Source organism: Oncorhynchus masou, chromosome 5, assembly GCF_036934945.1.
Source record: "Oncorhynchus masou masou isolate Uvic2021 chromosome 5, UVic_Omas_1.1, whole genome shotgun sequence".
NCBI classification, from domain to species: Eukaryota; Metazoa; Chordata; class Actinopteri; order Salmoniformes; family Salmonidae; genus Oncorhynchus; species Oncorhynchus masou.
The window spans coordinates 17,126,462-17,149,173 of record NC_088216.1 but is presented as its reverse complement, the minus strand read 5'-3'; the positions used below and the strand labels follow the sequence as shown (position 1 = coordinate 17,149,173).

Genomic DNA, 22,712 nt, shown 5'->3' with positions numbered 1-22,712 from the left:
ATCCATAATACTTAGCTATAGGATTACCATCCCATAATACTTAGCTATAGGATTACCATACCATAATACTTAGCTATAGGATTACCATATATTACTTAGCTATAGGATTACATATAATACTTAGCTATATGATTACCATACCATATTACTTAGCTATAGGATTACCATACCATATTACTTAGCTATAGGATTACCATACCATATTACTTAGCTATATGATTACCATACCATAATACTTAGCTATAGGATTACCATACCATAATATTTAGCTATATGATTACCATACCATATTACTTAGCTATAGGATTACCATACCATAATACTTAGCTATAGGATTACCATACCATAATATTTAGCTATATGATTACCATACCATATTACTTAGCTATAGGATTACCATACCATAATATTTAGCTATGATTATTACCATACCATAATACTTAGCTATAGGATTACCATACCATAATATTTAGCTATATGATTACCATACCATATTACTTAGCTATAGGATTACCATACCATATTACTTAGCTATATGATTACCATACCATACCATACCATATTACTTAGCTATAGGATTACCATACCATAATACTTAGCTATAGGATTACCATACCATAATACTTAGCTATATGATTACCATACCATAATACTTAGCTATAGGATTACCATACCATAATATTTAGCTATATGATTACCATACCATACCATATTACTTAGCTATAGGATTACCATACCATAATACTTAGCTATATGATTACCATACCATAATACTTAGCTATATGATTACCATACCATAATATTTAGCTATATGATTACCATACCATATAGGATTACCATACCATAATACTTAGCTATAGGATTACCATACCATAATATTTAGCTATATGATTACCATACCATATTACTTAGCTATAGGATTACCATACCATAATATTTAGCAATATGATTACCATACCATACCATAATACTTAGCTATAGGATTACCATACCATAATATTTAGCTATATGATTACCATACCATATTACTTAGCTATAGGATTACCATACCATAATATTTAGCAATATGATTACCATACCATACCATAATACTTAGCTATAGGATTACCATACCATAATACTTAGCTATAGGATTACCATACCATCATATTTAGCTATATGATTACCATACCATATTACTTAGCTATAGGATTACCATCCCATAATACTTAGCTATAGGATTACCATACCATAATATTTAGCTATATGATTACCATACCATAATATTTAGCTATATGATTACCATACCATAATATTTAGCTATATGATTACCATACCATATTACTTAGCTATAGGATTACCATCCCATAATACTTAGCTATAGGATTACCATACCATAATATTTAGCTATATGATTACCATCCCATAATACTTAGCTATAGGATTACCATACCATAATACTTAGCTATAGGATTACCATACCATAATACTTAGCTATAGGATTACCATACCATATTACTTAGCTATAGGATTACCATACCATAATATTTAGCTATATGATTACCATACCATATACTTACTTAGCTATAGGATTACCATACCATAATATTTAGCTATATGATTACCATACCATACCATACTTAGCTATAGGATTACCATATACCATAATATTTAGCTATATGATTACCATACCATACCATATACTTAGCTATAGGATTACCATACCATAATATTTAGCAATATGATTACCATACCATACCATATTACTTAGCTATAGGATTACCATACCATAATATTTAGCTATATGATTACCATACCATATTACTTAGCTATAGGATTACCATACCATAATATTTAGCAATATGATTACCATACCATACCATAATACTTAGCTATAGGATTACCATACCATATATTTAGCTATATGATTACCATACCATATTACTTAGCTATAGGATTACCATCCCATAATACTTAGCTATAGGATTACCATACCATAATATTTAGCTATATGATTACCATACCATATTACTTAGCTATAGGATTACCATACCATAATATTTAGCTATATGATTACCATACCATAATACTTAGCTATAGGATTACCATACCATAATATTTAGCTATATGATTACCATACCATATTACTTAGCTATAGGATTACCATACCATAATATTTAGCAATATGATTACCATACCATACCATAATACTTAGCTATAGGATTACCATACCATAATACTTAGCTATAGGATTACCATACCATAATATTTAACAATATGATTACCATACTATACCATAATATTTAGCAATATGATTACTATACCATAATACTTAGATATATGATTACCATACCATATTACTTAGCTATAGGATTACCATACCATAATATTTAGCTATATGATTACCATACCATAATACTTAGCTATAGGATTACCATACCATAATATTTAGCTATATGATTACCATACCATAATATTTAGCTCTAGGATAGGATAACCATACCATACCATAATACTTAGATATATGATTACCATACCATAATATTTAGCTCTAGGATAACCATACCATACCATAATACTTAGATATATGATTACCATACCATAATACTTAGCTATATGATAACCATACCATACCATAATACTTAGCTATAGGATAGGATAACCATACCATACCATAATACTTAGCTATAGGATAGGATAGCCATACCATAATACTTAGCTATAGGATAGGATAACCATACCATAATACTTAGCTATAGGATAGGATAACCATACCATAATACTTAGCTATAGGATAGGATAACCATACCATACCATACCATAATACTTAGCTATAGGATAACCATACCATAATACTTAGCTATAGGATAGGATAACCATACCATAATACTTAGCTATAGGATAGGATAACCATACCATACCATAATACTTAGCTATAGGATAGGATAACCATACCATAATACTTAGCTATAGGATAGGATAACCATACCATACCATACTTAGCTATAGGATAGGATAACCATACCATAATACTTAGCTATAGGATAGGATAACCATACCATACCATAATACTTAGCTATAGGATAGGATAACCATACCATAATACTTAGCTATAGGATAGGATAACCATACCATAATACTTAGCTATAGGATAGGATAACCATACCATAATACTTAGCTATAGGATAGGATAACCATACCATAATACTTAGCTATAGGATAGGATAACCATACCATAATACTTAGCTATAGGATAGGATAACCATACCATAATACTTAGCTATAGGATAGGATAACCATACCATACCATAATACTTAGCTATAGGATAGGATAACCATACCATAATACCTATAATACTTACCATAATACTTAGCTATAGGATAGGATAACCATACCATAATACTTAGCTATAGGATAGGATAGGATAACCATACCATACCATAATACTTAGCTATAGGATAGGATAACCATACCATAATACTTAGCTATAGGATAGGATAACCATACCATAATACTTAGCTATAGGATAGGATAACCATACCATACCATAATACTTAGCTATAGGATAGGATAACCATACCATAATACTTAGCTATAGGATAGGATAACCATACCATACCATAATACTTAGCTATAGGATAGGATAACCATACCATAATACTTAGCTATAGGATAGGATAACCATACCATAATAATACTTAGCTATAGGATAGGATAACCATACCATAACCATAGGATAGGATAACATACCATAATACTTAGCTATAGGATAGGATAACCATACTATAATACTTAGCTATAGGATAGGATAACCATACCATAATACTTAGCTATAGGATAGGATAACCATACCATAATACTTAGCTATAGGATAGGATAACCATACCATAATACTTAGCTATAGGATAGGATAAACCATACCATAATAATACTTAGCTATAGGATAGGATAACCATACCATAATACTTAGCTATAGGATAGGATAACCATACCATAATACTTAGCTATAGGATAGGATAACCATACCATACCATACCATAATACTTAGCTATAGGATAGGATAACCATACCATAATACTTAGCTATAGGATAGGATAACCATACCATAATACTTAGCTATAGGATAGGATAGGATAACCATACCATAATACTTAGCTATAGGATAGGATAACCATACCATAATACTTAGCTATAGGATAGGATAACCATACCATAATACTTAGCTATAGGATAGGATAACCATACCATAATACTTAGCTATAGGATAGGATAACCATAATAATACTTAGCTATAGGATAGGATAACCATACCATAATACTTAGCTATAGGATAGGATATGATTACCATACCATAATACTTAGCTATAGGATAGGATAACCATACCATACCATAATACTTAGCTATAGGATAGGATAACCATACCATAATACTTAGCTATAGGATAGGATAGGATAACCATACCATACCATAATACTTAGCTATAGGATAGGATAACCATACCATAATACTTAGCTATAGGATAGGATAACCATACCATAATACTTAGCTATAGGATAGGATAGGATAACCATACCATACCATAATACTTAGCTATAGGATAGGATAACCATACCATAATACTTAGCTATAGGATAGGATAACCATACCATAATACTTAGCTATAGGATAGGATAACCATACCATAATACTTAGCTATAGGATAACCATACCATACCATAATACTTAGCTATAGGATAGGATAACCATACCATAATATAATACTACCATAGCTATAGGATATGATAACCATACCATACCATAATACTTAGCTATAGGATAGGATAACCATACCATACCATAATACTTAGCTATAGGATAGGATAACCATACCATAATACTTAGCTATAGGATAGGATAACCATACCATAATACTAAGCTATAGGATAGGATAACCATACCATAATACTTAGCTATAGGATAGGATAACCATACCATAATACTAAGCTATAGCATAGGATAACCATACCATACCATAATACTTAGCTATAGGATAGGATAACCATACCATAATACTAAGCTATAGGATAGGATAACCATACCATAATACTTAGCTATAGGATAGGATAACCATACCATAATACTTAGCTATAGGATAGGATAACCATACCATACCATAATACTTAGCTATAGGATAGGATAACCATACCATAATACTTAGCTATAGGATAGGATAACCATACCATAATACTTAGCTATAGGATAGGATAACCATACCATACCATAATACTTAGCTATAGGATAGGATAACCATACCATAATACTTAGCTATAGGCTAGGATAACCATACCATACCATAATACTTAGCTATAGGATAGGATAACCATACCATAATACTTAGCTATAGGATAGGATAACCATACCATAATACTTAGCTATAGGATAGGATAACCATACCATAATACTTAGCTATAGGATAGGATAACCATACCATAATACTTAGCTATAGGATAGGATAACCATACTATAATACTAAGCTATAGCATAGGATAACCATACCATAATACTTAGCTATAGGCTAGGATAACCATACCATAATACTTAGCTATAGGATAGGATAACCATACCATAATACTTAGCTATAGGATAGGATAACCATACCATAATACTTAGCTATAGGATAGGATAACCATACTATAATACTAAGCTATAGCATAGGATAACCATACCATAATAATTAGCTATAGGCTAGGATAACCATACCATAATACTTAGCTATAGGATAGGATAACCATACCATAATACTTAGCTATAGGATAGGATAACCATACCATACCATAATACTTAGCTATAGGATAGGATAACCATACCATACCATAATACTAAGCTATAGCATAGGATAACCATACCATAACACTTAGCTATAGGATAGGATAACCATACCATACCATAATACTAAGCTATAGCATAGGATAACCATACCATAATACTTAGCTATAGGATAGGATAACCATACCATAATACTTAGCTATAGGATAGGATAACCATACTATAACACTTAGCTATAGGCTAGGATAACCATACCATACCATAATACTAAGCTATAGCATAGGATAACCATACCATAACACTTAGCTATAGGCTAGGATAACCATACCATACCATAATACTAAGCTATAGCATAGGATAACCATACCATAATACTTAGCTATAGGATAGGATAACCATACCATAATACTTAGCTATAGGATAGGATAACCATACCATAATACTTAGCTATAGGATAGGATAACCATACCATAATACTAAGCTATAGCATAGGATAACCATACCATAACACTTAGCTATAGGCTAGGATAACCATACCATACCATAATACTTAGCTATAGGATAGGATAACCATACCATACCATAATACTTAGCTATAGGATAACCATACCATAATACTAAGCTATAGGATAGGATAACCATACCATACCATAATACTAAGCTATAGGCTAGGATAACCATACCATAATACTTAGCTATAGGATAGGATAACCATACCATAATACTTAGCTATAGGATAGGATAACCATACCATACCATAATACTTAGCTATAGGATAGGATAACCATACCATACCATAATACTTAGCTATAGGATAGGATAACCATACCATAATACTTAGCTATAGGATAGGATAACCATACCATAATACTTAGCTATAGGATAGGATAGGATAACCATACCATACCATAATACTTAGCTATAGGATAGGATAACCATACTATAACACTTAGCTATAGGATAGGATAACCATACCATAATACTTAGCTATAGGATAGGATAACCATACTATAACACTTAGCTATAGGATAGGATAACCATACCATAATACTTAGCTATAGGATAGGATAACCATACCATAATACTTAGCTATAGGATAGGATAACCATACCATAATACTTAGCTATAGGCTAGGATAACCATACCATACCATAATACTTAGCTATAGGATAGGATAACCATACCATAATACTTAGCTATAGGATAGGATAACCATACTATAACACTTAGCTATATGATAGGATAACCATACCATAATACTTAGCTATAGGATAGGATAACCATACCATAATACTTAGCTATAGGATAGGATAACCATACCATAATACTTAGCTATAGGATAGGATAACCATACCATAATACTTAGCTATAGGATAGGATAACCATACCATACCATAATACTTAGCTATAGGATAGGATAACCATACCATACCATAATACTTAGCTATAGGATAGGATAACCATACCATAATACTTAGCTATAGGATAGGATAGGATAACCATACCATACCATAATACTTAGCTATAGGATAGGATAACCATACCATAATACTTAGCTATAGGATAGGATAACCATACCATAATACTTAGCTATAGGATAGGATAGGATAACCATACCATACCATAATACTTAGCTATAGGATAGGATAACCATACCATAATACTTAGCTATAGGATAGGATAACCATACCATAATACTTAGCTATAGGATAGGATAACCATACCATACCATAATACTTAGCTATAGGATAGGATAACCATACCATAATACTTAGCTATAGGATAGGATAACCATACCATACCATAATACTTAGCTATAGGATAGGATAACCATACCATAATACTTAGCTATAGGATAGGATAGGATAACCATACCATACCATAATACTTAGCTATAGGATAGGATAACCATACTATAACACTTAGCTATAGGATAGGATAACCATACCATAATACTTAGCTATAGGATAGGATAACCATACTATAACACTTAGCTATAGGATAGGATAACCATACCATAATACTTAGCTATAGGATAGGATAACCATACCATAATACTTAGCTATAGGATAGGATAACCATACCATAATACTTAGCTATAGGCTAGGATAACCATACCATACCATAATACTTAGCTATAGGATAGGATAACCATACCATAATACTTAGCTATAGGATAGGATAACCATACTATAACACTTAGCTATATGATAGGATAACCATACCATAATACTTAGCTATAGGATAGGATAACCATACCATAATACTTAGCTATAGGATAGGATAACCATACCATAATACTTAGCTATAGGATAGGATAACCATACCATAATACTTAGCTATAGGATAGGATAACCATACCATACCATAATACTTAGCTATAGGATAGGATAACCATACCATACCATAATACTTAGCTATAGGATAGGATAACCATACCATAATACTTAGCTATAGGATAGGATAGGATAACCATACCATACCATAATACTTAGCTATAGGATAGGATAACCATACCATAATACTTAGCTATAGGATAGGATAACCATACCATAATACTTAGCTATAGGATAGGATAGGATAACCATACCATACCATAATACTTAGCTATAGGATAGGATAACCATACCATAATACTTAGCTATAGGATAGGATAACCATACCATAATACTTAGCTATAGGATAGGATAACCATACCATAATACTTAGCTATAGGATAACCATACCATACCATAATACTTAGCTATAGGATAGGATAACCATACCATACCATAATACTTAGCTATAGGATATGATAACCATACCATACCATAATACTTAGCTATAGGATAGGATAACCATACCATACCATAATACTTAGCTATAGGATAGGATAACCATACCATAATACTTAGCTATAGGATAGGATAACCATACCATAATACTAAGCTATAGGATAGGATAACCATACCATAATACTTAGCTATAGGATAGGATAACCATACCATAATACTTAGCTATAGGCTAGGATAACCATACCATACCATAATACTTAGCTATAGGATAGGATAACCATACCATACCATAATACTAAGCTATAGGATAGGATAACCATACCATAATACTTAGCTATAGGCTAGGATAACCATACCATAATACTTAGCTATAGGCTAGGATAACCATACCATACCATAATACTTAGCTATAGGATAGGATAACCATACCATAATACTTAGCTATAGGATAGGATAACCATACCATAATACTTAGCTATAGGATAGGATAACCATACCATAATACTTAGCTATAGGATAGGATAACCATACCATAATACTTAGCTATAGGATAGGATAACCATACCATACCATAATACTTAGCTATAGGATAGGATAACCATACCATAATACTTAGCTATAGGATAGGATAACCATACCATAATACTTAGCTATAGGATAGGATAACCATACCATAATACTTAGCTATAGGATAGGATAACCATACCATAATACTTAGCTATAGGATAGGATAACCATACTATAATACTAAGCTATAGCATAGGATAACCATACCATAATACTTAGCTATAGGCTAGGATAACCATACCATAATACTTAGCTATAGGATAGGATAACCATACCATAATACTTAGCTATAGGATAGGATAACCATACCATAATACTTAGCTATAGGATAGGATAACCATACTATAATACTAAGCTATAGCATAGGATAACCATACCATAATACTTAGCTATAGGCTAGGATAACCATACCATAATACTTAGCTATAGGATAGGATAACCATACCATAATACTTAGCTATAGGATAGGATAACCATACCATACCATAATACTTAGCTATAGGATAGGATAACCATACCATACCATAATACTAAGCTATAGCATAGGATAACCATACCATAACACTTAGCTATAGGCTAGGATAACCATACCATACCATAATACTAAGCTATAGGATAGGATAACCATACCATAATACTTAGCTATAGGATAGGATAACCATACCATAATACTTAGCTATAGGATAGGATAACCATACTATAACACTTAGCTATAGGATAGGATAACCATACCATACCATAATACTAAGCTATAGCATAGGATAACCATACCATAACACTTAGCTATAGGCTAGGATAACCATACCATACCATAATACTAAGCTATAGCATAGGATAACCATACCATAATACTTAGCTATAGGATAGGATAACCATACCATAATACTTAGCTATAGGATAGGATAACCATACCATAATACTTAGCTATAGGATAGGATAACCATACCATAATACTAAGCTATAGCATAGGATAACCATACCATAACACTTAGCTATAGGCTAGGATAACCATACCATACCATAATACTTAGCTATAGGATAGGATAACCATACCATACCATAATACTTAGCTATAGGATAACCATACCATAATACTAAGCTATAGGATAGGATAACCATACCATACCATAATACTAAGCTATAGGCTAGGATAACCATACCATAATACTTAGCTATAGGATAGGATAACCATACCATACCATAATACTTAGCTATAGGATAGGATAACCATACCATAATACTTAGCTATAGGATAGGATAACCATACCATACCATAATACTTAGCTATAGGATAGGATAACCATACCATAATACTTAGCTATAGGATAGGATAACCATACCATAATACTTAGCTATAGGCTAGGATAACCATACCATACCATAATACTTAATACTATAATAATACTATACTATATAATAATACTATACTATCTACTCCATTCAGATCTACAGAATTACAAAAGTGGGGCTATTGGGATTTATTTGAAGTTTTATAAAATATAGAAAAATTGACCCAAGAGTTGTTGCTGATCAGCTGATCTGACTGGGGAAGTTAAAGGAAGACCCAGAGTTGTTCCTGATCAGTTGATCTGACTGGGGAGTAGTTATAGGAAGACCCAGATTTGTTCCTGATCAGTTGATCTGACTGGGGAGTAGTTATAGGAAGACCCAGAGTTGTTCCTGATCAGCTGATCTGACTGGGGAGTAGTTTTTAATTTTGACAATTTTATTTCACCTTTATTTAACCAACGTAGGCTAGTTGAGAACAAGTTCTCATTTGCAACTGCAACCTGGATAGACCTGTGATAGACTGCATCCAGTTTGTTGAGTAGAGTGTTGGAGGCTGTTTTATAGATGACATCACCAAAGTCGAGGATTGGTAGGATGGTCAGTTTTACAAGGGTATGTTTGGCAGCATGTGTGAAGGATGCTTTGTTGCGATATAGGAAGCCGATTCTAGATTTAATTTTGGATTGGAGATGCTTAATGTGAGTCTGGAAGGAGAGTTTACAGTCTAACCAGACACCCAGTTATTTGTAGTTGTCCACGTATTCTAAGTCAGAGCCGTCTAGAGTAGTGATGCTGAACGGCCGAGCCTGTGCGGGTAGTGATCGATTGAATAGCATACATTTAGTTTTACCTGCGTTTAAGAGTAGTTGGAGGCCACGGAAGGAGAGTTGTATGGCTTTGAAGCTCGTCTGGAGGTTAGTCCAAAGAGGGGCCCGAAGTATACAGAATGGTGTCGTCTGCGTAGAGGTGGATCAGAGAATCACCAGCAGCAAGAGCAACATCATTGATGTACACAGAGAAGAGAGTTGGCCCAAGAATTGAACCCTGTGGCACACCCATAGAGACTGCAAGAGGTCCGGACAACAGGCCCTTCGATTTGACACACTGAACTCTATCAGAGAAGTAGTTGGCGAACCAGGCGAGGCAATCATTTGAGAAACCAAGGCTGACGAGTCTGCCAATAAGAATGTGGTGATTGACAGAGTCGAAAGCCTTGGCCAGGTCGATGAATACGGCTGCACAGTAATGTCTCTTATCGATGGCGGTTATGAAACCAGATTGCATAGCGGAGAATGTATGGTGGGATTCGAAATGGTCGGTAATCTGTTTGTTAACTTGGCTTTCAAAGACCTTAGAAAGACAGGTAGGATAGATTTAGGTCTGTAGCAGTTTGGGTCTAGAGTGTCACCCCCTTTGAAGAGGGGGATGACCGTGGCAGCTTTCCAATCTTTGGGAATCTCAGACGATACGAAAGAGAGGTTGAACAATTTCGGCAGATAATGTTAGAAAGAGAGGGTCCAGATTGTCTAGCCCGGATTGTCTAGCCCAGATTGTCTAGCGCTAGGGTCCAGATTTTGCAGCTCTTTCAGAACATCAGCTATCTGGATTTGGGAGAAGGAGAAATGGTGGGGGCTTTGGTGGGTTGCTGTGGAGGGTGCCGGGCAGTTGACCGGGGTAGGGGTAGCCAGGTGGAAAGCATGGCCAGCCGTAGAGAAATGCTTATTGAAATTCTCAATTATAGTGGATTTATCGGTGGTAACAGTGTTTCCTAGCCTCAGAGCAGTGGGCAGCTGGGAAGAGGTGCTCTTATTCTCCATGGACTTTACAGTGTCCCAGAACTTTTTTGAGTTAGTACTACAGGATGCAAATTTCTGTTTGAAAAAGCTAGCCTTAGCTTTCCTAACTGCCTGTGTATATTTGTTCCTAACTTCCCTGAAAAGTGGAAGGTTAAAGGAAAGATCAGAGTTGTTGCTGATCAGCTGATCTGACTGGGGAATAGTTAAAGGAAAGACCAGAGTTGTTCCTAGTCATGTCAGATGGTTAGAAAAACTCCTGTCCTACTAGTGGAAATGTGATTGTTTGTTATTCTTTAACTGGTTATGGCCTTCACTAATGAGCATTATGATTGTCCCTTCTCTACTGGTGGGTGGGAATACTATAGTTGCCATGGTATCATTGGACGAGCCTCTGGACCTGAAGCTTCCACAGGCCAATGGGAGGGTCAGGTTGGGAAAGAGGGCATGTTCGGCCTCCATCTGCGCCCCCCTCAGTGCCACACGACAACGTCTGCTACGTAACCTACCGATGACCTACCCCTCACCACCTCCCTCTCCAGGTAAACACACACACTCTCTCTCTCTCTCTCTCTCTCTCTCTCTCTCGCGCTCTCTCTCTCTCACACACACACTATCCCCCACCACACACACATAAATCCCTCTATTCATTTCTCATTGTTTTAGAGGCCAGTGAGTCCATGCTGTGTCCCAAGTGGCACTGTATTCCCTTTACAGTGCACTTGGCCCATATGGCTCTGGTTAAAAGTAGTACACTATGTAGGGAAAGGTACCATTTGGGACATGGACCATGTCTCAAATCAACATCATGCTCCTCTCATTACCCGCTGTTGTATACACTTAAAATGTCGTTATGGAGTGTGAGTGTGTCATTATGGACAGCAGAGTGGCACTGCAGACTGCAGCTGAACACTCAGTATTATGCCAACGACAGCCTTGCTAACAATTGAGAGCCTTGCTAACCAACGACGGCCTCGCTAACCAATGATAGCCTTGCTAACCAACGACAGCCTCGCTAACCAACGACAGCCTTGCTAACCAATGATAAGCTCACTAATCAACGATGGCTTCGCTAACTAACGTCAGCCTCGCTATCCAACGATAGCCTCGCTAACCAACAATAGCCTCGCTAACACACGACAGCCTTGCTAACCAATGATAGCCTTGCTAACCAACGACAGCCTCGCTAACCAATGATAGCCTTGCTAACCAACGACAGCCTCGCTAACCAATGATAGCCTTGCTAACCAACGACAGCCTCGCTAACCAACGACAGCCTTGCTAACCAATGATAAGCTCACTAATCAACGATGGCTTCGCTAACTAACGTCAGCCTCGCTATCCAACGATAGCCTCGCTAACCAACAATAGCCTCGCTAACACACGACAGCCTTGCTAACCAATGATAGCCTCGCTAACCAACGACAGCCTCGCTAATCAACGATAGCCTCGCTAACTAACGACAGCCTCGCTAACCAACGATAGCCTCGCTAACCAAAGATAGCCTTGCTAACCAATGCTGACCTCACCCCCTCTCCCCCCACCAGGTACCCCCCTGTACCACCAGGAGAGGGTAGGTTCCTGCACCCCCCCTGCCATGGACCTGAGTCTCTCCCCCTCCTTCCGACAAGCACCCTCCCCCTCTCCCTCCTCCACCTCCCGCCATGCATCCTCCCCCTCTGCCTCCCCCTCCTCACCCCTGGACTACCCACCCAGCTGCAGCCCAGCCACACCCATCTACTCCAGGGTAAGTCAGTGTGTCTGCGTGCCACAGGAGATTGGTGGCACCTTCATTAGGGAAAACGGTCTCATGGTAATGACTGGAGCGCAATAAGTGGAATGGTATGAAATACATCAGACGTAGTTTCCATGTGTTTGATGCCAATCCATGTACTCTGTTCCAGACATTATTATGAGCTGTCCTCCACTCAGCAGTCTCCACTGGTGCGTGCGTGTGTGACAGGGAGGAAGAAGTTGCCCCTAGCTACAGATCTAGGATCAGCTTATACAAGCATAACATAGTCAGGAGTATAACGTAAAACTGATCTTAGGTCAGTATGTGTAGGGGCAACTTGATCCTACTCTGAGTCAAACCAATGTGCAATGATGGGTGGGGTGACAGCCGGGTGAGCCTGTATGTAAGCTGTATTCACAAAGACACTCAGAGTAGGAGCCTCTAACTTATTCATTATGATTTAAAAGGCAGAATTGATCCTTGATGAACACTCCTACTCTGAGACGCTTTGTGAATACAGCCCATGGTGTGAGAAACATTTGAAAAAATTGAATGGGGACAGTTTTACTTAAAACATAACTGACCTATTTTGTGTCTGAAGGGAAAAAAAGATTTAGTAAGAGAGAAGAGAGTTCTCTCTATAGAGGTTCTTAGTATAGAGGTTCTTCTTAGGGAGTGTGTGAGTGCGTATGTGTCTACGTGTGGCAGGCAGTCCGGTCAGAATGTGGGATAGTTGATTAGTGAATACACTCCACACATAGTGGACAGAAGTGAATTAAATCTGTAGTGAATCTAATTTGCCAGCACGCTGTCTGCACACAGGCATACTGTGGTTCTCACTTAATCAGATTTAAAACAGGGCTGGAGGGGTAAAAGACGGACAGACAGACAGACAGATGGGCAGACAGACGGATGGACAGACAGACAGAGAGAGAGGCAGACAAACGGACAGAGAGACAGACAGGCAGGCAGACAGATGGCATACAGACAGGCAGACAGATGGGCAAACAGACAGACGGGCAGACAGACAGACAGAGAGACAGGCAGGCAGGCAGACAGATGGGCAGACAAACAGACAGACAGACGGACAGAGAGGCAGACAGGCAGGCAGACAGATGGGAGGACAGAGAGGCAGACAGGCAGGCAGACATACAGACAGATGGGCAGACAGACAGACAGATGGACTGTGCCCTTAGTTGACACACTCTCATCATCATTCTCTCTCTCAGGAAGCAGCTCTCCCTCGTTACCTGGAAGGCGGTGCTTCTCCGCAGGGCTTCCAGATCTTCCTGCCAATCGGGACCACAGGGGGCGGGTTCAACCTGCCCTCCTCCATGTTCATTGGTCAGCCCGGGGAGAAGCGGGCGTCACCCGATCCCTCATCGGATGAGCAGCTGGCCTGCCATTGGATGAAGGTATGTGATTGACAGGTGGACAGGAGAGGGGGTGTGTGTGTGGATGGGATAGAGTACCCTGGGATGCATTCAGAATCGTAACGTTGCAAAACTCTTCGCAACAGTTTACTGTTTATACCTGTATTTCCTTTGTACTCACACACTCATAATGTTCCCGACAAATGTACATCCATCCATCGATTCAGAACACATTACTATCTGAATTGCACTGCGATAACTGTCAGCATGTACTTCAAATGTGTGGAAGTATGAGTATGACTTTTTCATACACAGCATATACATGTATCATATGCTGAGCTCCAGTTCACTTACCTGAAATGCTCTAGTCTAAATGGATTCTTTCCCCATTCTCCCTCTCGCTCTCTCTCTCTCTCTGTCCTTCCCTTTCTCTCTACCTCTCCCTCATCCCTCTCTTCCTCCTTCTCTCTGCTCTCTCTCCTTCCCTTTCTCTCTACCTCTCCCTCATCCCTCTCTTCCTCCCTCTCTCTGCTCTCTCTCTTTCCCTTCTCTCTACCTCTCCCTCATCCCTCTCTTCCTCCCTCTCTCTGCTCTCTCTCCTTCCCCTTTCTCTCTACCTCTCCCCTTCCCTTTCTCTCTACCTCTCCCTCATCCCTCTCTCTGCTCTCTCTCCTTCCCCTTCTCTCTACCTCTCCCTCATCCTTCTCTCTACCTCTCCCTCATCCTTCTCTTCCTCCCTCTCTCTCTGCTCTCTAGTGCCACCTGCTGTTTGACTCATTACAGGACCTGGTGGATCACATCAATGACTATCATGTCAAACCTGAAAAGGATTCTGGGTACTGCTGCCACTGGGAGGGCTGTGCCCGCAACGGGAGGGGATTCAACGCCAGGTAGGAGGGGTTTATTCTTCAGCGCATAGGTATGAGGGTCTCTGATCTTCAGATATGAAGGTGCCCCTAATCAGATTTAAAAGTGGATAAAAAATGTTCTGACTCTTTTTTAACATATTACTATAAAGACATACACTGAGTGTACCAAACATTACGAACACCTGCTCTTTCCATGACAGACTGACCAGGTGAATCCCGGTGAAAGTTATGATCCTTCATTGATGTCACCTGTTAAATCCACTTCAATCAGTGCACAGTCGTGACCAAAAGTTTTGAGAATGACACAAATATTGATTTCCACAAAGTTTGCTGCTTCATTGTCTTTAGGTATTTTTGTCAAATGTTACTATGGAATACTGAAGTATAATTACAAGCATTTCATAAGTGTCAAAGGCTTTTATTGACAATTACATGAAGTTGATGCAAAGAGTCAATATTTGCAGTGTTGACCCTTCTTTTTCAAGACCTCTGTAATCTGCCCTGGCATGCTGTCAATTAACTTCTAGGCCACATCCTGACTGATGGCAGCCCATTCTTGCATAATCAATGCTTGGAGTTTGTCAGAATTTGTGGGTTTTTGTTTGTCCACCCACCTCTTGAGGATTGACCATAGGTTCTCAATGGGATTAAGGTCTGGGGAGTTTCCTGGCCAAGGACCCAAAATATCGATGTTTTGATCCCCGAGCCACTTAGTTATCATTTTTGCCTTATAGTAAGGTGCTCCATCATGCTGGAAAAGGCATTGTTCATCACCAAACTGTTCCTGGATGGTTGGGAGAAGTTGCTCTCGAAGGATATGTTGGTACCATTCTTTATTCATGGCTGTGTTGTGAGTGAGCCCACTCCCTTGGCTGAGAAGCAACCCCACACATTAATGGTCTCAGGATGCTTTACTGTTGGCATGACACAGGACTGATGGTAGCGCTCACCTTGTCTTCTCCGGACAAGCTTTTTTCCGGATGCCCCAAACAATCGGAAAGGGGATTCATCAGAGAAAAGCACCCCAGTCCTCAGCAGTCCAATCCCTGTACCTTTTGCAGAATATCAGTCTGTCCCTGATGTTTTTCCTGGAGCGAAGTGGCTTCTTTGCTGCCCTTCTTGACACCAGGCCATCCTCCAAAAGTCTTCGCCTCACTCACACCTGCCTGCTGCCATTCCTGAGCAAGCTCTGTACTGGTGGTGCCCCAATCCTGCAGCTGAATCAACTGTAGGAGACGGTCCTGGCGCTTGCTGGACTTTCTTGGGCGCCCTGAAGCCTTCTTCACAACATTTGAACCGCTCTCCTTGAAGTTCTTGATGATCCGATAATGGTTGATTTAGGTGCAATCTTACTGGCAGCAATATCCTTGCCTGCGAAGCCCTTTTTGTGCAAAGCAATGATGACGGCACGTGTTTCCTTGCAAGTAACCATGGCTGACAGAGGAAGAACAATGATTCCAAGCACCACCCTCATTTTGAAGATTCCAGTCTGTTATTCGAACTCAATCAGCATGACAGAGTGATCTCCAGCCTTGTCCCTGTCAACACTCACACCTGTGTCAATTAGAGACATGACATGTCAGCTGGTCCTTTTGTGGCATGGCTGAAATGCGGTGGAAATGTTTTTGGGGGATTCAGTTCATTTGCATGGCAAAGAGGGGCTTTGCAATTAATTGCAATTCATCTGATCACTCTTCAAAACATTCTGGAGTATATGCAAATTGCCATCATATAAACTGAGGCAGCAGACTTTGTGAAAATGTATATTTGTGTCATTCTCAAACCTTTTGGCCACGACTGTAGATGAAGGGGAGGAGACAAGTTAAATATGGATTTTTAAACCTTGAGACAATTGAGACATGGATTGTGTATGTGTGCCATTCAGAGAGTGAATGGGCAAGACAACATTTTGAAGTGCCTTTGAACAGGGTGTCGTAGTAGGTGCCAGGCGCACCGGTTTGAGTGCATCAAGAACTGCAACGCTGCTGTTTTTCTCACGCTCAACAGTTTCCCGTGTGTATCAAGAATGGTCCACCAACCAAAGGAAATTCAGTCAACTTGACACAACTGTGGGAAGCATTGGAGTCAACATGGGCCAGCATCCCTGTGGAAAGCTTTGGACACCTAGCAGAGTCCATGCCCTGACAAATTGAGGCTGAGGGCAAAATAAAAGGGTGGGGGATGCAACTCAATATCAAGAAGGGGTTCTTAATGTTTTGTACACTCAGTGTATATTCACCACTTAAAGTGGGGAGAACAAATATTTGATAACCTGCAAAATCATCAGTGTTTCCTACTTTCAAAGCATGTAGAGGTCTGTAATTTTTAATCATAGGTACACTTCAACTGTGAGAGACGGAATCTAAAACAAAAATCCAGAAAATCACATTGTATGATTTTTAAGTAATTCATTTGCATTTTATTGCATGACATAAGTATTTGATACATCAGAAAAGCAGGACTTAATATTTGGTACAGAAACCTTTGTTTGCAATTACAGAGGTCATACACGTCCTGTAGTTCTTGACCAGGTTTGCACACACTGCAGCAGGGATTTTGGCCCACTCCTCCATACAGACCTTCTCCACATCCTTCAGGTTTCGGGGCTGTCGCTGGGCAATGCGGACTTTCAGCTCCCTCCAAAGATGTTCTATTGGGTTCAGGTCTGGAGACTGGCTAGGCCACTCCAGGACCTTGAGATGCTTCTTATGGAGCCACTACTTAGTTGCCCTGGCTGTGCGTTTTGGGTTGTCGTCATGCTGGAAGACCCAGCCACGACCCATCTTCAATGCTCTTACTAAAGGAAGGAGGTTGTTGGCCAAGATCTCGTGATACATGGCCCCATCCATCCTCCCCTCAATACGGTGCAGTCGTCCTGTCCCCTTTGCAGAAAAGCATCCCCAAAGAATGATGTTTCCACCTCCATGCTTCACAGTTGGGATGGTGTCAACATGGGCCAGCATCCCTGTGGAAAAAGCATCCCTGCTGCTAAAGCCACTTTCTACCACTCTAAATTCCAAGCATCTGCCTCTAACCCTAGGAAGCTCTTTGCCACCTTCTCCTCCCTCCTGAATCCTCCTCCCCCTCCCCCCCCCTCCTCCCTCTCTGCAGATGACTTCGTCAACCATTTTGAAAAGAAGGTCGACGACATCCGATCCTCGTTTACTAAGTCAAACGACACCGCTGGTTCTGCTCACACTGCCCTACCCTGTGCTCTGACCTCTTTCTCCCCTCTCTCTCCAGATGAAATCTCGCTTCTTGTGACGGCCGGCCGCCCAACAACCTGCCCGCTCGACCCTATCCCCTCCTCTCTTCTCCAGACCATTTCCGGGGACCTTCTCCCTTACCTCACCTCGCTCATCAACTCATCCCTGACCGCTGGCTACGTCCCTTCCGTCTTCAAGAGAGCGAGAGTTGCACCCCTTCTGAAAAAACCTACACTCGATCCCTCCGATGTCAACAACTACAGACCAGTATCCCTTCTTTCTTTTCTCTCCAAAACTCTTGAACGTGCCGTCCTTGGCCAGCTCTCCCGCTATCTCTCTCAGAATGACCTTCTTGATCCAAATCAGTCAGGTTTCAAGACTAGTCATTCAACTGAGACTGCTCTTCTCTGCATCACGGAGGCGCTCCGCACTGCTAAAGCTAACTCTCTCTCCTCTGCTCTCATCCTTCTAGACCTATCGGCTGCCTTCGATACTGTGAACCATCAGATCCTCCTCTCCACCCTCTCCGAGTTGGGCATCTCCTGCGCGGCCCACGCTTGGATTGCGTCCTACCTGACAGGTCGCTCCTACCAGGTGGCGTGGCGAGAATCTGTCTCCTCGCCACGCGCTCTCACCACTGGTGTCCCCCAGGGCTCTGTTCTAGGCCCTCTCCTATTCTCGCTATACACCAAGTCACTTGGCTCTGTCATAACCTCACATGGTCTCTCCTATCATTGCTATGCAGACGACACACAATTAATCTTCTCCTTTCCCCCTTCTGATGACCAGGTGGCGAATCGCATCTCTGCATGTCTGGCAGACATATCAGTGTGGATGACGGATCACCACCTCAAGCTGAACCTCGGCAAGACGGAGCTGCTCTTCCTCCCGGGGAAGGACTGCCCGTTCCATGATCTCGCCATCACGGTTGACAACTCCATTGTGTCCTCCTCCCAGAGCGCTAAGAACCTTGGCGTGATCCTGGACAACACCCTGTCGTTCTCAACCAACATCATGGCGGTGGCCCGTTCCTGTAGGTTCATGCTCTACAACATCCGCAGAGTACGACCCTGCCTCACACAGGAAGCGGCGCAGGTCCTAATCCAGGCACTTGTCATCTCCCGTCTGGATTACTGCAACTCGCTGTTGGCTGGGCTCCCTGCCTGTGCCATTAAACCCCTACAACTCATCCAGAACGCCGCAGCCCGTCTGGTGTTCAACCTTCCCAAGTTCTCTCACGTCACCCCGCTCCTCCGCTCTCTCCACTGGCTTCCAGTTGAAGCTCGCATCCGCTACAAGACCATGGTGCTTGCCTACGGAGCTGTGAGGGGAACGGCACCGCAGTACCTCCAGGCTCTGATCAGGCCCTACACCCAAGCAAGGGCACTGCGTTCATCCACCTCTGGCCTGCTCGCCTCCCTACCATTGAGGAAGTACAGTTCCCGCTCAGCCCAGTCAAAACTGTTCGCTGCTCTGGCCCCCCAATGGTGGAACAAACTCCCTCACGACGCCAGGACAGCGGAGTCAATCACCACCTTCCGGAGACACCTGAAACCCCACCTCTTCAAGGAATACCTAGGATAGGATAAGTAATCCTTCTCACCACCCCCCCCCTTAATGATTTAGATGCACTATTGTAAAGTGGCTGTTCCACTGGATGTCAGAAGGTGAATTCACCAATTTGTAAGTCGCTCTGGATAAGAGCGTCTGCTAAATGACTTAAATGTAAATGTAAATGTGTCCTTGGGGTTGTACTCATCCTTCTTCTTCCTCCAAACACAGCGGGTGGAGTTTAGACCAAAAAGCTCTATTTTTGTCTCATCAGACCACATGACCTTCTCCCATTCCTCCTCTGGATCATCCAGTTGGCAAACTTCAGATGGGCCTGGACATGCGCTGGCTTGAGCAGGGGGACTTTGAGTGCTCTGCAGGATTTTAATCCATGGCGGCGTAGTGTGTTACTAATGGTTTTCTTTGAGACTGTAGTCCCAGCTCTCTTCAGGTCATTGACCAGGTCCTGCCGTGTAGTTCTGGGCTGATCCCTCACCTTCCTCATGATCATTGATGCCCCATGAGGTGAAATCTTGCATGGAGTCCCAGACCGAGGGCGATTGACCTTCATCTTGAACTTCTTCCATTTTCTAATAATTGCGCCAACAGTTGTTGCCTTCTCACCAAGCTGCTTGCCTATTGTCCTGTAGCCCATCCCTGCCTTGTGCAGGTCTACAATTTTAGCCCCGATGTCCTTACACAGCTCTCTGGTCTTGGCCATTGTGGAGAGGTTGGAGTCTGCTTGATTGAGTGTGTGGACAAGTGTCTTTTATACAGGTAACAAGTTCAAACAGGTGCAGTTAATACAGGTAATGAGTGGAGAACAGGAGGGCTTCTTAAAAAAAAACGAACAGGTCTGTGACAGCCGGAATTCTTACTGGTTGGTAGGTGATCAAATACTTATGTCATGCAATAAAATGCAAATTAATTACTTAAAAATCATACAATGTGATTTTCTGGATGTTTGTTTTAGATTCCGTCTCTCACAGTTGAAGTGTAACTATGATAAAAATTTCAGACCTCTAAATGCTTTGTAAGTAGGAAAACCTGCAAAATCGGCAGTGTATCAAATACTTGTTCTCCCCACCGTATATATGTGTGTAAAGCTTTATTCACTCTGTGTGTGTGTGTGTGTGTGTGTGTGTGTGTAATCCCCCCCAGGTACAAGATGTTGATCCACATCAGGACTCACACCAATGAGAAGCCTCACCACTGTCCCACCTGCAACAAGAGCTTTTCTCGCCTGGAGAACCTCAAGATACACACACGCTCACACACAGGTCAGTACACACACACACACACAGGTCAGTACACACACACACAGGTCAGTACACACACACACAGGTCAGTACACACACACACACACACACACACACACACACACAGGTCAGTACACACACACACACACAGGTCAGTACACACACACACACAGGTCAGTACACACACAGGTCAGTACACACACAGGTCAGTTGGGTTATTTTTTGCTAAAGAACAGCTGTTTATTTCCCCTCTAAAGGCTGTCTCGCGGGGTTAGGAAACCGCGGGGGTAAGAGTCCGCTGTGCTGTTATGTCTCTTTGTCAGAACCTCTCGCAGTGTTTTTTTTATTGTGGTTGTGGGGTACTTTGGGTCAGATTAAAGGCATGCATACATGTCGCACACACACCGGCATATATTCTTTAATGCACACCGTCATTTAAATATGCTTTTCTGGCATGCCTGTCCAAGAAGAAATGCTAATACCATATGCATTCCAAAATCTGAAGATCT

The 22,712-nt window shown here is 40.4% G+C and overlaps 1 protein-coding gene across 1 annotated transcript in view; it reads left to right on the top strand.

The window, feature by feature from the left end:
• The window catches only part of glis2a (GLIS family zinc finger 2a), a 58,708-nt gene that overhangs the window by 32,519 nt on the left and 3,477 nt on the right, over positions 1-22,712 (top strand). Inside the window, exons 3-7 of the mRNA XM_064961818.1 lie at positions 12,579-12,752; positions 13,758-13,957; positions 15,175-15,360; positions 16,075-16,208; positions 22,106-22,224. Of these exons, the coding sequence (XP_064817890.1) occupies positions 12,579-12,752; positions 13,758-13,957; positions 15,175-15,360; positions 16,075-16,208; positions 22,106-22,224 (813 nt within the window). The remainder of the gene's footprint in view (positions 1-12,578; positions 12,753-13,757; positions 13,958-15,174; positions 15,361-16,074; positions 16,209-22,105; positions 22,225-22,712) is intronic.